Raw genomic sequence first — 17,683 nt, 5'->3', positions numbered from 1 at the left:
ATGGACAGGTTTAAAAGAAAAGTGCACACAGCCACCAAAAGAAAGAGCTCTTTGTAGACAAATGAACAGATTATACTCTGATGTGTTTCAAATAATCAAAGCTCCTACAGAGAATAGGTCACATAAAAACATGTCCATATTGCTTAAATCTGGTGCATCTTCCAACTCAACAAAAGAAGTAATGTATTAGGGGAAAAAAAAAGAAAGAAACTGCTTGGGTGGATGGATTAATCTCAGACTGATAAATATAAGAAGGAAGAAAAAAAGACTCAAACTGAAAAGAATGGGATATTTAGAAAGTGCAGACATAAAGAGTGGGTCAGGGTGGGGGTTATAGAAAACGGTTGAGAGAAATGAAGCAAAAGACAAACAGAGGGAAAAAAGGGCTGATTAGAGATGCATGCTGGGGGAATGTCATTGTTCTAGTCGATTTGAGACATTATTTAAACAGCGACTCAGGAGAGAACGACAGAGTATGAGAGACAGAGAGTGATCAGTAAAGAATGGAGGATAAAGGTGGGACAGGGACCTAGAGAGCACAGAGACAACTGTAGTCTATAAAAACATGAAAAAGTGAGAATGATTTTTTCATAGGCACTCGTGTATGTCTGAATGCAATTTCCATGATGACTTCTTTTTGTTGATTTGATTCTTTTCATTCAAACAGATGAATGGAAAGAAGTATTTATTTTACTTATTAATCTTCTGAAAAAAATGTAATTGGTTCTAAATGAAAACTGTATATAGACACTGATTTTCTCTGGATCCTCTATAAAACACTAAAAGCAACACAAATGAATGATGCATCAGTAGTAAATAATGCAGGTTGTCCTGTGTGACAGTGTGTTAAAGCAGTCATACCTGGATATTTCATTGCTGACCAATGGAAGCTTATGCTGGGATGATGCCAACTGTTATAAAGTCTATAATATCTTTTTGTGACTGTCCATTCCAGAAACGGTAGTTTGGACCCAACCACTATTCTGCAGCAAACAGTAGCAGTTTGTAGGTGTTTATTTTTATAATGATATTGTTGGCTTAAATGAAACAAATAAAACACTTTTACAGTCTTTTTAATAGTAAAGTGTCCCTCCCCTTCAATTCTGGGATGTTACATATCAGAAAATATGAAAATAGATTTGTTTTTTTCCTTGTTCTGAGATTATTTAGATCAGATTTCATGTAAACTGAACCATACGACAGACACCCTGATCTATTCATTTTAATGCTTAAATATATGTGATGTATGTATATCCGGATCTAATTTAAAAATGTAGCATCTGGAACTTCCCTGTTAAAGCAAACAACTGCTTTGGATCTGTATTTAAATGGATGGGAAATTTACAATTTAGATGAGACTTGTTAACATGAACTTTTGATATTTTCTCCATAATTTGTTGTGTGAAACAATGTCAAAATAGCTGTGAGGTATGCTCCATTTGTGTGGTTATGACACATTTGTTACTCACATTGCTTCCGACTGCGTGGCTCTCAGGTAGACACAGACAGCGGTATGGGGTCACACTGGTGTCACACTGGTCTGCGTGGCCATGGCATTCACATCTGCTCAGGTGACAGAAAGAATATGGTGTGAGGATAAAGATTGCAACAAATAAGGAGGGCCTAAAATGTAGAAACAGAAGTTAAAAAACATACTTTCCAATTAAAAAACCAGCAATGAAAATATTAGACATGAGAGAAACACTCTCCCACAATGTCTGTTCTGATTTCCTTCATCCTTAAAACATCAGTAATTCCAACGATAAGAGGTCATTAAGCATTAATAAATGCCACTTGAAGCATCATCAGAGTAATGTGGGAGGTGACAGACAGTTCTATCATAACACCATGTGATGGCATTATACACACACATGCGCACCCCCCCCCCACACACACACAAAAAACACATTTTATTATTCACTCTGATATTCAGTGGCTTTGTCTCTTTCATCTTTCATACAGTGCTAACATCTGTGACACCACACTGCCTTAACAGTATTAATGAATTGATTCATTTTAGGAGATGTTTTAGTAACATTGTTTTATCCCATAAAAACCTTTTGGTTTTTTGCATATTTTCTTTTAGTGAAAGAAAATATGCAAAAACTGAGAAAATTGCAACTCTAGTTTAATAGGAACCATCTTATGCAATACAAGTATATTTAAGGGCTGCACCATAATAGGAAAACATCAAATGATGCAGGTGAGTTTTGGGTTGATGATATGATAACACTTTACAAACATATTTTAAATTAAACACTGCTCATCTTAGGTTCAATCCAGCTATGGAATTATTTTTTTATTTTCATCTCAGCAACATGGGCTTGTATAAAACGTTGCATCTGGCTCAATCTCCTGTGTTAGCAGCTAAACAACTTTGCTGTTGTTGCTTTATATCTCCTAAGACAGGTGAATTTTCTGACTTCCACATTTGGACAGTATATATATATATATATATATATATATATATATTTTTTTTTTTTCAGCCACAATAGTAATATTAACATCTGATATTAATATCAAACCAAATTTTCCATATCAGTGAAACCCTAATATTTTTCTTCCTTTCTCCTGCTACATTTATGTTTACATGAATGATAAAGAATCAAGAAATGACAGACGAATAAAACAGAAAGGAGTGACATGGATGGATGAAGATCACACAGATGAGGTTTCAGCAGCATTAAGTCTGTGTTTCTCCTACTTCACTGTAACAAGCTCCTAATTAAAACAGCTTAGAGGGAGGGAGAAGGAAAGAAAGAGAGATGATTGCCTCCTGCATAATCCTATAATTACCATAGTCATAAAAGACAGTCACTATGTCAGTCACAATGTCAGTCTAATGAAAAGATGTGTTCACAATTACTCTCAAAAACCTCTGCTGAAACCCAACAGTCTGTGTGGAATAATTTTTCAAAACTGTGCTCACTCAGTTCTTACAAATCAGTACTGAGGAGACACTCCAATATTTCATTTAACCAATTATGACACTTAGAGTAGATATGGTAGGAGAAGAGTGGCTTAAAGCTGCAGTAGGTAACATAAAATAAGTTACCTACTGCACTCCTCACAGTCTCCCCCTTACTCTCCGCTGCGCTACAACTTCTTCCCCACTGTCGCGAATGTACAGGCTAGTAAATATGGCCAGCGATGATGGCAGTTAAACAGTTTTCCTGTAACGGTAAGAGTTGTTTCTCCACCATTAGCACATGTGCAGCAAACAAGAAATCTTGAACTTGCACATGCTGCTTAAACTGAGCAGTACTTACACAAACAGATCAACAGCGCTAAGACCTTCCTCCTACTTCTGATCGGTTGTTTCTAACTCAGAGCGGTGTATTTCCGCAGACTTTTTTTTTACAGATTATTTGCCTCATATACTGTCAAGACATAGTGACAGTTAACAAAAAAAATCTTTTTTTTATTAAGTCGTGTATATATAGCTCATCTAAAGTCTATCGAACATTTCACACAAATTAAATGCCTTATTTGTCTATATTTGAGATTTGCCAACTCTTGACTTCAGGAGATCTACATATCACAAGCTTCACACAAACTGAAAGACACATTTCTACAACAATAAACACAGACATACATTATATAAAAACAAGACAAATTTGTACCTGCCACTGATTGTGATTTCACTGATGGCAAACTGTCTGTGTCGTTGGTTGACCCCGACTGCTGCGGTGTAGTATTGCCCTTTCATATGTATTCTGACCTGTGCAGCTTGTACCATTTCTTGCAGGGCAGGAGTTTTGTAGAAGTTATTATATCCTGGTCTCACATGTGGCTGTGTGGTCAGCAGACTGAAGGTGATGTTACCTCCTATGAGTGGCACATCACTGAAAAAATATTTGTCCAAAAACAAAACAAAAATCTGTAAGTTTTTCATGGATTACAGCATCAAAACACAATTGTCTCTACATGAAAATAGCATCGAAGTTGAACTTTGAGATGCACTAATCAGACTTCTCAGCATGCTCCTTGAACTTTGTTTCCATATGTGGTCAAACAGTGATTTTAAAGGGTTGAAGCTACCAGGTTAGAAGCTTCAACACACAGGTTGATGCTGATCATGTTGAAAATCAGTTGGATGGATGAAAAAGACCCTGACATGTAACATTGTTCCAGTAGACTTTGTTAGGTGAAAATGAACAATGACTGCATAATCTGTGATCTATTCATACCTGTTCCATCTATTACCAACTAGACACTTGATGCCAGCAGCTCTGCCAGAAATTAGTGAGATAAATTGTAGCTGTGTATATTTTGCAGGTCCACTATTGTAACTAGTGCCAATACAAAACTGGTTGCAGCTCATGCACCAAAATAACTCTGTAAATGGTTAACTTCATAATACCCATAGTGAGGGTGTCACTAAATACAGTGGGGTTGCTTAAATACAGTATGTACAGTATATGTATTTATGCAACTGCTTTATATAGGTTGGAACCTGATCCCTCTGGTTTATTTGACTCATGGCTTTTGTACGAAGTGTTTGACTAAATGATTAGTATATGTTTGTAGTGTGTAAATGTGTATTTATTTAATATTTCAGAGGTCATCACCATACAAAGGAGTGAAGGTCTATGGAAAATGTATCAGTTTTAATATTTTTTTGCAGTTTGTTGAAGGTTTTGTAATAACTACTGCATAAATCACACTAACATGTCAAAGGACAAACCCATACTCAAATTTCACATAGGCGATTGATGTCTTAATCAATAAATGTTTTTTCTTCTACGTATTTCCAAAGATTTACTAGAGTTATATTACAATTACAATAACATGGCACAGTATGTTTTTCAAGACTGTCTGATTACAAGCCTTTATCTAGTATGAAGTAGGAAAAACAAATACTTTTTTCCTAAATAGTGCTAATCAATCTCAAAAACTGTCAGAATAGACATGGGATTCTTTAGCTGTTGGTCAAAATAGTCTTACTAACCTGGGCAGCTGCAGACAGTTGACTGAGTCTGGTCTGGGTAATGGTCCATTGTTCTGCATATTAAACACGTTGCAGTTTCTGGCCATATGCTGCCAGTCCAACCAGGATTGATCTGTCATGTTATCAGGCTCACGTTGCAACAAGTCCAGCTTTCTTCTCTGGATCAAAACTGACTCAGGTAAAAGTCCCCCAAACTGAACTATAACATAAAATACCTGAAACAGAAAGGGATACGAGTTAATGGGGATGATAAATCAGAGCACCTACAAAGCGAATTGAGGCAATAGATTTCTTCCATATTCAACCACACCTTTTGTTGCAAATATTCAACTATTTTTGTTTTTTTGTTGCAGCTTTTTGTTTTGTTTTTTTGTTGGGTGATTTCTTTTAATGGCTTATATTTTCTTTAATATTTGTCATATTTTAGTCTTCTGACTGCATTTCTACCCGACTCTGATCCCCCTGCTTCTCCTCCTTTGCCAATCACCAAACCTTTTCCATGTCTGTAATTCAGTGTATCTGAATTTCTGGTTCAAAGGTGATTTAGTTTTATATCATCCCTTTGGGTGATCTGTCACCCAAAAGGATGGATTCTGATGGAGTTGACTTGCTGAAGTACTCACCTGTGGAACCCTATTCATAATTTGCAAATGGAAGTTGATGGAAAAATAATAAATCTGCATTAATTAGAAACTTAATTCTAAAGTATGCATTTTGAGAAACCACAATTTCTCCGCGTTGGCAGTTGGCTGCTAGGCTCCTAATTTTTTTTTAATTACAATATGTTGCTTTACACACACACAGGAGTGGGTTTCTATCACATATAACGCATGTGCAAGTTTGTGTGCATGAGTCTTATCTGCCACTCCAGTGGGCCAGGACTCTGGGTTACGCAGCAGGGAGTGCATTAAGCCACCAAGGCTGCAATAACCTACTCCCATACAAAACTCAAATACTCCTGACTTCAGAGAGAGTCTTTCATGTTGGGACTTGAGTTGAATGGCCACATGAGGACAGTTTCTAAAATCCTGCACGCACACATATACGCAGTATGCACATCACAGAGAGAAAAAAAAGAGTCTCCCAGTCACAACAACTCCTAAATCCAATAATCTATATATTTCTTTTGCATTTCTTTTCCTCTGTACTTTGGTACTTAAATCACCCACCATGATACAACCTAATAAACAATCTGTGTACTTCTGTGGATTGTCCCTAGTCAAGATGACAATAACAGTATTAAAGTTTCAGATCACATAAAATTGTTGTATAGAAGTTACATTACCTGGTATTGTCCATTTGCCAAATCCACTGTAATAGTGACTCCTTCATCTAGTTCTTGTAAACTCATGACCTTAGATAGCCACATGGTGCCCATGTCCTGGTCATTAACGTAACTAAGTGGATGAGCGTTGAGGTTCAGTCTCAAAATCCTGTCATTAGTCGTGTCCTCAACAGCATTAGGTATACAGTACCTGTAAACACAGCATGCATGAAACAAAGTGTCTTCAAAACAAAAATATTAAAAATAAATAAAACTTAAAAATTACATTTTTACTCAGCTTAACAAATGTTAATGTAGTTATATATTTTATTATGGTTAGATTACTTGTGTCATTGGCAAATTAACTGCATTTTTCAATTTATTTTAAAATTTGTTCAAACAGTGAAACATGTTCAATGTAGCTGCGTAATAAACACACTTACTGACTAAGTCTTCCAATTTGGTAATTGTATTTAATAACATACAGCTTATCTTAATCATTTTGAAAGCACTACTTAGTGTCTCACTACACAAGACATTGTGGTGCTTCACCTCTCAACTAATGGGTGAACTCTGGGGTGGCTGGGAGGGCAGCGACACTCAGACTGGACATGGAGCTTCGGCAGGACTCCAGAGTTCAACTGGACTATTTCCCTGTTAACACAACAAACATCACATAAAACTTTAATACACTACCATTACAAAGAGAAATTATATTCGAGGTTACCAGATATATGAATTTGACTGATTTACATTCATGAACATTTTACAGTACATAAGTTATATTTTTAAGTAAATGCAGTAGTCTGCCCAATATGGTGCTGAAACGGAATAAAATTGTAGCCAAACAAAATCTCACTTATTACCCTTTAAATCTGTCACACAGCCTCAAAAACAATAATTTCTTTAATTTGGTATTGGTCATTCACACATGAAACAACCAAATCATGAGAGCTCCAGGATGGTATAATCTGAGAGCTGCCTTTTCTTAACTGGTAGACTAATAAGAAAGGCAGCTGGCTACACTGGAACTGCCTGCATCATCACCCACATCACACCATTTGCCTGCTCACCTTTGTGACTACCTTTCTGTCCTGCTCACAGAATTTTTAGCTGTAATTCAACAAAGAAATTGCACCTCTGGCTCTTCCTGAAAGGGCTGCCAACAAATAGGCCGTCAACCTCCATTATTTGACAAAAACTTAGAGCACATGTTATTTGGCTTTTTTTTTTTTTTGCTGAATTCTTAAACACGTACAGATCTAGAAATAAATACATAGTCCTCCTTGGCTCCTTCCTTTTATCAGTTTTTCTTTTATAATTGTATGGTGCTCCTCTGCTTTTGTTATAAAATGTATTTCAATGATGAGTGAAGTGATAAATTTCTTTGAATATTTTAAGGTGTTTTCCCCCTTTTTCTCAACAGTTGTTCACTGCATATCTCTTTATCCAACTCACCTGTTGGTCAACGTAGCGGGATAAAATCTAAAATCCTGCATCTGCCCAATGAACTGATTAGACCCTGGAGAGATGAAAGCAGAGTTGAAAAGAACATAAAGAAGGTGTTAATGGGTTTGCACTGAAGGCAGTAAGCGAGAGGATTTCACAGTGTTTAGAAGATTATCTTATCAGTTTCTTAAAACCCACTAAGTGAGGCTGCCAACAGCTGCCTATTATGGCAAAGATTTCAACACAAAGCCAAACAGAATCTGCCACAGAACTCATTTGTCTCCACTAGAGAGCAGTAAGGCTTTGGAGGGCAAATTCATTGGTCTGGTAATAAATTTCAGATTGAAGTCAGTCTGAGGTCCATCAAATGTTGTCATACTTTCCTAAAAGACAAGATAATTCCTTCATCAGGTTTCAACAGTATCAACTCTCCCAAGCTCTATATGGACAAAACAAATGTTTCTATAATGTTGGTATGAAAATAACAGACGACCTACAACATTAAGTAATTCAGTCTGAATAAATACAGACCACAGACTTTCTTCATTCAAATAATTGTCAGATCAATAACATGAAGGTTCTTAGTGAAAATAATGTGCTACTGTCAGTAAAGTAGGTGAGCACATTAACTTTAGTAACATTTGGCCTACTCACACAAAATGTGATGCAAAGAAATATTCTAGGGTTGTCAAAATTATTGTTTTTATTAGGGTCAGGTGTGTGAATAATGCTCCATTATTATAGAGAGATCAGCATGCTGTTTCTTTCTATAGTTTTGTAAAACATTTTCACGTATAATGAGAAAAGGTAACACTACTTGCATACACACTTGCATATCATATAATACAACAGAAAGACAGAGTAACATTTTTTCTGTTACAAAATGTGATGCAAAAACAACACTGAAAGGAATTACAGGGAAAACTACCAGTAGTATCACACTAACACTGTGGAGTGCAACTATGTTTTGTATAATACTCTCAGAACTATCAGCATAAATAAAGAACATAAAAAAACAGCTCAGAGAAAATTGCATTCATTTCAAACACTAAGATGCAAGCTTCCAAAGTCTCTTAACAAGCTTAAATATGCTGGAATACTTCAAACACAATGGCAAAATGTCCTGACGCACATGGAGATACTGGACTGAACACCAGAAACACAGTCAAACTAAAAAGTGCTGTCAACTCTCCAACTCTTCTCCACAAACAACAATGCAAATGTGATAACGCTGGACTGAAAATTAGAGACCCAGAGAGATGATGGTGATGATGCCGGCCCAAAGAGGAACAAAGCCGTTTTCTGTTCAACCAACTTCCTTCTAGTTTGAGTAAGACTTAGAAGATGGATGTCTCTAAGCGCTGACAGTACCTCTGCCATGTTTAGTCTGTGAAAGTGTGCATTCTGTGTTAGTGGCTTTACCTTGTGGATTCCAAAAATTATCCTTGCTTTAGCAAAAGAATGTGTGTAGCTTGTAAGTGTGTGTCTGTATTTACACTAGAGAGGGACTTTGGTGTCTCTGCCCAACCACTGGATGAGTGTGTGTTTTGGGTAATGTTTACAGTGTGGCATGTGCATGGAAAACAGGGAGAGTGAGCGAGTGTTGTGGGATGTAAGTGTGCAGCCTTAGGCTTTGGCTCAGGATTTCTTTATCGTGTGGAAATGGGATTATACCTTCCACTGAAAAGCACTCTCCCTATTGTTACTGCGATGATGCAAGGTATAAGCCCTAATTCCCTACTCTCTGTGTAGGTCTCTTCTTTCTATGTGTTTTAATTTATGGTATTCAGCTTTCTCTATTTGGCTTTATGTTGTTTGCAATTAAGCCGCTAAAATTCATTTATGTATGCATGTAAGTAAATGTATTTATGATTACTTATTGCATAGTATGCCAATGAGTTTCTGTGACAAATAAGTAACATAAAGGAGGCTTTTTGTTACTCTGAGAAAATATGGCATTTCAGGTACTTAAGGGCTGGAAGTATTTCACACTTAAGTGTGGTAGCATAGATGGACACTCGATATGTGACATACACCGCTTTCAGGTCATGTTTCTGACATTAAATTGTGTTTTTTAACAAGCTAACTTTGATTTAGCAAATATGACCCAAAATATATATGCAAGATTATATCCAGGTTATTATTTGCATTCAAAATGTAATACATGCCAACTGAAATACAAAAGCCTACAAAACACTGCATCCAACAAGAAGCCCTTTGTGATTTTTACAACGCATTCATTGACACAAGTACAACAGCAATTCAATATATTGTTCAGTTCTACAAGGTGATAATTTTGAGCCGTCACTAATTTCTGTTTTCTACTAATGTCACGGTTTTCCACACTGTGTAGCTTTAAAAGACTAGCATGAACATTTAAAGCTCCTCTTCCGACTACTAGTACTTGGAAATTCCAATAAATGGGTACAAAACCGAAAACAGACGTAGTTGTTAATCGATACAGCTGATCAGTATTTGCATAATTAATCTTCAGATCAGAATTCCAGGCACTCCGCCTGGGTTCAACAACCTGCTTTTCTTACACACACAGGATACATTCACACACACACGCCACACACGCGCACGCCCACACGCACTGCCCCGAGCCAATCACTCTCATTGATCAACCTTTCTTATGTGATCTTCAGCTGATCAGATGCTACCTGCTGTGAACTAGGAATCGATGGCTGATAAACGAGAACAAAAACACTCGTTTATCACTCTAGAGTCGAACGGATATCATTTTCTCAGTTTCTCTGCTATTGACTGAAATGGCTGACGGGCCCCATGAATCAATCACAGATATGTAGTTAAAAGGGGATGAAGAAAGAAAACAGAGGTGAAGTAATCATTGACACCATATTAAGATTAACAGACATGATAAACTCTTTAGTATTTTTCTCCTTTAGAGCTACAAACCAAAAACAAGCAACAGTTAAGAGCCTGGAGAAGATTGTGACTGTGAGATTACATATTTATCTGTTCTAACAGTATTATCTTACTACTCAGAATTACTTTGCCCGTTTCTTGGAAGGTACCCAGTGTATTAACCTATTTTATAACTAAAACATACAGATAGCTGTCATCTTTTTAACCCCACATTTAAATTACTGAGGGTTACTACAAAAAAAAAAAAATTGTACAAATCAAATCTATTTTACTGAAATTTTATCAGGTCCCACCTTCTGCAGCAGATTACAGATTCTAAATCTTTTACCTGTCTCAAATAAAATCATTTAGTGTTTTTTGATTCAATTACTGATAATATAGACTGCATGTAGAACAGTTGGTAAATGTCAAATGTGTACTTTTTGGACACACTGAAGACATGTTTGCATGTCTCCGGCTGACTGTGTAGCTCTTTGTGTATGTGATAGATAATGACTAAAAATATGTTTACAATGTTCCAGTGATTATTGGACATAATCCTAAACCATGCAAGGTAAAATTAACCCTGTCCATTGGAAAGCCAAATAACAAACATTCTTACCATTGGAGCTAACTCCCACCCACATGGCACCATACTCGCTGATGTCAGAGAGCGTGTTAATCAGATGTTTTGTGTCAAATGGTGTGTCGTCCTCCTCAAGCCCATCCAAGAAAAGACTTGCACGTTGGCCATAGATCTGGAGATAACAGTAAGATCATATATTTATATATATTAAAATGTTTAAAGTGGCAGCAAATTTTAAAATTATCAAAAATTTGTGTCTTTTATAGTAAATAAAAAATATAATCAACTATATATAAAAAATAATTGTTCTTAAAAAGAGTTATTTTCAGATTCCTGTGATATTTCATTGAGATGACTGAGTTGTCAAAAACAACATGGAAAAAAAGATCTCGAAACAATTCACTACTGGACTTCAACTCAAGATCAAGTGTGTGTGTGCTTTTTCAAAAGGTTTCTGCACACTATGTGTACATATTTATGCTTGTGTGTGTGTGACAACATGGGAATTATACATTCAGCTAATCTTCCAGCTCATTTCCCAGGTAGCAGAAAGAGCCGCAGGCTCTACTGCATGAGCTGCAAATTAGCTTTCTGTTTGACCAAAATTCTCCTCTCCACTTCGCTCCTCTTTTTCAGTCCCTCCTCGATCGGATCCATGAATATTAAAATCCGCATGGCCGACAACACTGTCAAAGCAGGAGCAGCTTCCTTTCACATCAAACCCAGGACAAAGGGAAGATACTTCTGTAAGAGGGACACCCACCACCCATACAAACACCCTGCTACCATCTCTAACCAAAAAGAAAACTTTAATGTGCTCAAGCTGTCACTTCCTTTACTCCAATCTCCAAATCCTGCATTTGAGAAACACACTGTGGGACCACTGATAAATGTGACTCTGCCTGTTTTACTAGAATCCCCTTCTTCTCCCTCATCATCTCCTCCTCTCTTCTGCAATGGTCCACCTTGCTTTGTCCTTTCTCCTCATCATGAGGTCACTTGCTTCCTTCACCTACTTACTGTTTTTTGAGGTTTTTCACTCTTTGTCACTTGTTGAGTTTTCTCTCTATGTTTCATCTCCATTTTTATATCCTTTCCCCCCTCAGTGCACTACTTCCTCTTCTCATCTTCGTTCTTGTCTTTCTCCCTCATGTTTATCTTGCCCTGTCGCTCTCACTTGTTGTCAGCTCTTTAGGGAAGTTGAAAAGGTGTGAGGAGGGAAATAAGTCCAAGTCAAAAAACGCCTTTAGGGGATGAAGGCAGGCCCAGACAAGTGTCTGCCTCTCAGAGGATAGTTAAGACGCCCTGACAGACACTTTCATGATGGCTGATTGAAGACTGGCAAGCGCATAAGAGCACAAGAAAGAGTGCGGGAGTGAATATGAAAAAAAGGGAAGAGAAAAGAGACAGGAGGGAGAAAAAGAAAAGTCAGAGCACAGAGAGGGAGCTCGAAGACGAAACCCTCTTTAGGAATCTCTGAGCCAGAGCTGTGTGGCTCTTGGGGAGATGTGAGGGACTTGTCAGGCTTGATGTAAATGAATCCTGAAACGCTTCATCTTTCTTAGCCACCACGCATCCTTTTGAAAATCTCCTTTGTTAGCTTTCACAAACACTTTCCTCCCATTTCTTTTGTCTTTTCTTCTGTCCAGTATTCTTTATTTTTTGCATTTCAGTACTTCTTTGTTATTTGTTAAGTTTTTCTGTAATCTATTAAAGAAATTGTCTATATGGTGGTGACAGTTAATTCTCATCTGAAGTGTGTCCACTAAGTCCAAGAAAGTTCAGAATTATTTAATAAAAATGATGCAGCTTGAATGGATGTAATAAAAGTTCATATTTGGATATGTTTACGAATCCATAAAGTTTTACTGAATTTTTGAGCTGCAGCGGAATCTGATGGCTATCAAGGCACACATAAGTTAATGAGGCTGGTTCGATCAAATCCAAGATCATTTTCATGGCACAGAGTGTTCTCAAAAAACATATGTCTGCATATTCAGAATATCCTGACTACAGTCTTACTATTTTACAAAGTATTAGTGCTGTAAAAATAAGTTTTAGTGAATCTGACAAACTTTACCATGGACTAATAACTAGGCTTCAACATTTCTTTACATGATCAACTATAGTATAGCTTGCAGGAGAATTTTAAGTAAAACATAGTAATCAAATTGCAATTTTCTGCAACTTGTTAATGCTGCTTGTTCCAATTAATTATGCACCCATAACATACATACAGACAGACACATACAGACATACATACAGACATACACATACACATACATACATACATACGACATACATACAGACATACAGACGACATACAGACAATAAGACATACATACATACATACATACAGACATACATACATACATACATACATACATACATACATACATACTATACATACATACATACATACATACATACATACATACAACTACATACATACATACAGACATACATACAGACTACATACATACATACATCATACATACATACATACATACATACATACATACATACATACATACATACATACATACATACACATACATACATACATACATACATACATACTACATACAATACATACATACATACTACATACATACATACATACTACATACATACATACATACATACACTACATACATACATACATACATACATACATACACATACATACATACATACATACATACATACATACATACATACATACATACATACATACATACATACATACATACATACATACATACATACATACATACATACATACATACATACATACATACATACATACATACATACATACATACATACATACATACATACATACATACATACATACATACATACATACATACATACATACATACAACATACATACATACATACATACATACATACATACATACATACATACATACATACATACATACATACATACATACATACATACATACATACATACATACATACATACATACATACATACATACATACATACATACATACATATACTGTATATACCCATATATACAGAACCATACCTGCTGCTTTCCAAGAACCCTGTCTAGTACCTACAGTGTTAGGTTTATTTCTTTTTAAAAAATTAATAAACATAATTCTATTTACAAAAATTTTTTTATGATTATTATGAAGGTCTAGTCAAAGTCATTTTTAAAATCTAGATAGTCCATAGAGAGGGCCTTATATTTGCTTTTCAAATATATAATTATAAGCAAATAACTATATTTGCTTATATTTGAAAAGCAAATATAAGGCCCTCTCTATGGGCCTTATATTAATTGTTTCAGAAAATGACTAAAATTGCAATTTTATGCATTTCGTTTTGTATTATTTGCTTTACCTCACTTATTTTTGTAAAACTCTGAGTCACACTTTGCATGAATGGTGCTATGTAAATAAAACTGCATTGTCTTCTGGTGTATGTTTTTGTCTATTCTCTACACAATTTGTTTAAGTTTGTTACCTAAAGATTTTTGGTGTGCAAACTCATCCACTGGCAAAGCATCTAAGCCATTCTAAAAGCCCCAGGAAACTGTGAGTGGAAAGCTTTTAGTGATCTGTAGACTGGCATTTTGACTAAAGCTCTTCTCAATTTTCCTTATCCTGCCAACCCATGGCTCAGTACATATTGTTGACAATAGTCTTTCTTCCAAGTTACCTTCATAGCTGTAGGCCACAGAAAAATGGAAATAAAAAAAAAATCAAAGTACTGTTCTAGATAAATACGAAAGAGAGCTGTCTTTTTTCTCAGAACTGTTTGTGTCTGAGGTTGAAAATCAACTGTAAAAATCAAAAAGACTAGTTTAAAATAAGCTATCAGATGGATGAGGTTTGGCCTAAAACTGGTTGCTCTGGTTGTTTTCTTGGGTTGCTACAGCAAATATAATTCACAGATTACACCTGTAAAGAAATGGCCTGTTTTTAAAAACATGGACCACACTGAGTTCCCCCACTATTGTGGAAATATATGTTCTCCTAAATAAATTGTCCTTTGTCCAGCAAAGCAAGAGCTGTGTTTATAACCTTGGCAGAAATTTGAGCCAGTTTCCAATCTCTAACTTGAAATGGACATTTGTTGTGTGTAAGGTAAAAATTTCAGTCCACATTAGACAGAGAACAGGGTGTGTGGTTTAGGAATACTTCTGCATATTTTTACACACAATATGGATCAGTTGGTATCTTCAAACCATGGCTTTCAGTTTGCATTAGAGGGTGGTGGAGGAGCAGGAGAGCGTCACAGGTTCTTGGATCAATTTCTCACACAACTAAAATTTGGATAAGTAAACGAAAACACATGGATGGATGGATTTTTATTGTGACCTCCACATTGCAACACTAAGGACAATAAAAAAACATGATTCAAAGTATGATTATTCAACGATAAATCAAAAACTACAAGGCATGTCAGTTGAGCTGCTAATTCCAGAGCTGGGGGATAGATCTGGAATCAGCCAGGCCCCATGGCCCATTAAAAAATAAATAAAACAAATACATAAATAAAGCAAAGACATAATTTTAGATTTTGCTCTCCTACTTAATTATAAGCAAGAAGACTGACATCAAATACTGAATCTTGGCCTACTGAATCTACATTAGACAGGACACATTGTTTCTATCCTGTTATTGCCCTGCCTCTCTTGTTATTCTGTCTTCAAGCCTCTCCCAGCCTTTCTAGTACCACCCCACCCCTCTGTACTCACCTTAACCCACAATGAACTGTTAGCAGCTCTGATGTACAGCCAATATTCTCTCTATCATATTAACACAACTGCAGTGTGTAAAGGAAGAGATAGAAAGGGAACGTGAGGTGGGAAAGGATAAAGGGAGAGAGAGAGTCTACGGAGAGGAGACACATTTGTTCTACTCATCTCAGTGCTAAAAGATACAATTACCTCTCACAGCATATTATCCATGTTTTATACCAGCCCTGGGCCCTATGCCTTTGCCTTGCCACGCTTACCCCATGTAAGGCCCATATTTTAACACTAGCTATGACAGTTTATTTAAGAAAAGGAAATTGTCCCCTGGGAGATGGAGAGGAAGAGAGGGACAGCCGGGTGTGAGGAAAATGAGAGGGAAAGAGGGAAGGACAAAGAAGGTGGATGCACTGGGGGCAGTGGAAAGGGGAAGAATGAAAGATAGATGTGGTAACAAGAAAAAGGGAAACAGAAGGAGAGAAAATTATCTTGTGCTAAAAAGGGTGAGGAGAAAATAAAACAAACATAGAGAAAGGATGAGAATATATAAGGTGTTAAAGTAACCCTTTAATAGAAGTCATATGTCTAGTGTTAACAAAAACAAGATTCAGCTAAAATATGAGAGCACAAGAAGGGTAGACATGTGAGTGACACAATAACATATGTAAGAAAATAAGATATCCCAACATCTCTGGGTTAACATCAACAATCAGACAAGATTATGCCAGTCTACATGCTAAGATGGATCAGATGCAAATTGCCACAGAAATGGATATGGATTAGTACATAAACATAAGAGCAAAAAATTCTTCAGTGGACTTGAACACATGCATGTCTATTCGTCTCTCACTATGTAATTGATGCCAGTGTCGTGCCCTTTTGCCTCTGATGCCAGCAGGCAGAGGGCTACCATAGAGGTGTCCACTATACCCCTACATAACAACCTTGCTTCACCTTCACACACATTCACATAACTGCACATACACTCATCCAAATGTAATATGCAGAAAACATTAAGAGATAAAAAGGGTGAGTTTAGTTTTTTCTTTAAATTGTCTACCCATTTTGTTATATTTTCTGTATAATAAATAAAAAAAGGTTAATTATTCATGAATTGTAGTTTATCTTAACGTTTTTAAAAAATATTAAAACCTGATGAAGGTCATATGGTTTGAAATCACATTTAGGAATGTAAAATAGCATACAATTTACTCTTATTACTTTTTTTCTTCAAGCAGATCTTTTTTGCAAGGCCTAAGATGTTGTTGGTATATTGGGTTGAAATACCACAGGATTACATAAACACTGATATAAACTCGCTGCTTTATATCGCTGATATAGTGCAGCTAATTTAGAAGATATGAAGTGGACAACTCTGCTCTACTTTTCAACAGGATGTCTTTCAAAAGCTTTGTACGTAAGCTTTATGCTGCCACTTAAGTTTGCATTTAAACAAATTAAATCCTCTGCTGGAGACAAATGACAAATTTGCTCTGACAATTCAATTAATCACAACCTTTTATTCACATGGATGTTTTTGGGATCATCAAAATGCTGAACTAAAGCGTATATATTAGAGGAAGCTGAGGCTTTAAATATTTCTCATGTTTTTCCTCAAAAATATTTAAAGAGTTTCTGGTAAAACATTATTGCTAACTTTACAAATAACTTAGTTTACTGTAAAGAAATTATTTATACTGTATGTTTAAGAATGAAAACAGTACAAAACAAGTAAGAGACAAAAGCAAAAAATAAGAAAACGACAAAAAGAATGTGCCACAAGACTCAAAAGTGATTGCAACAATGCAATGAGACTATGACACAGAGTA

General features: G+C 36.1%; 1 protein-coding gene across 1 annotated transcript in view; it reads right to left on the bottom strand.

Annotated features, from left to right (window-relative positions):
• The window catches only part of ush2a (usherin), a 198,485-nt gene that overhangs the window by 170,055 nt on the left and 10,747 nt on the right, over window positions 1-17,683 (bottom strand). The window contains exons 5-11 of the mRNA XM_023332326.1: window positions 11,155-11,290; window positions 7,674-7,737; window positions 6,768-6,869; window positions 6,237-6,426; window positions 4,952-5,166; window positions 3,624-3,845; window positions 1,470-1,563 (exon numbers count right to left, since the gene is read on the bottom strand). Coding sequence (XP_023188094.1) covers window positions 1,470-1,563; window positions 3,624-3,845; window positions 4,952-5,166; window positions 6,237-6,426; window positions 6,768-6,869; window positions 7,674-7,737; window positions 11,155-11,290 — 1,023 coding nt within the window. The remainder of the gene's footprint in view (window positions 1-1,469; window positions 1,564-3,623; window positions 3,846-4,951; window positions 5,167-6,236; window positions 6,427-6,767; window positions 6,870-7,673; window positions 7,738-11,154; window positions 11,291-17,683) is intronic.

This window comes from Xiphophorus maculatus, chromosome 4 (genome assembly GCF_002775205.1).
Source record: "Xiphophorus maculatus strain JP 163 A chromosome 4, X_maculatus-5.0-male, whole genome shotgun sequence".
NCBI classification, from domain to species: domain Eukaryota; kingdom Metazoa; phylum Chordata; class Actinopteri; order Cyprinodontiformes; family Poeciliidae; genus Xiphophorus; species Xiphophorus maculatus.
Note: the sequence above shows the minus strand (reverse complement) of the source record. Positions and strands in the feature narration are given on the sequence as shown.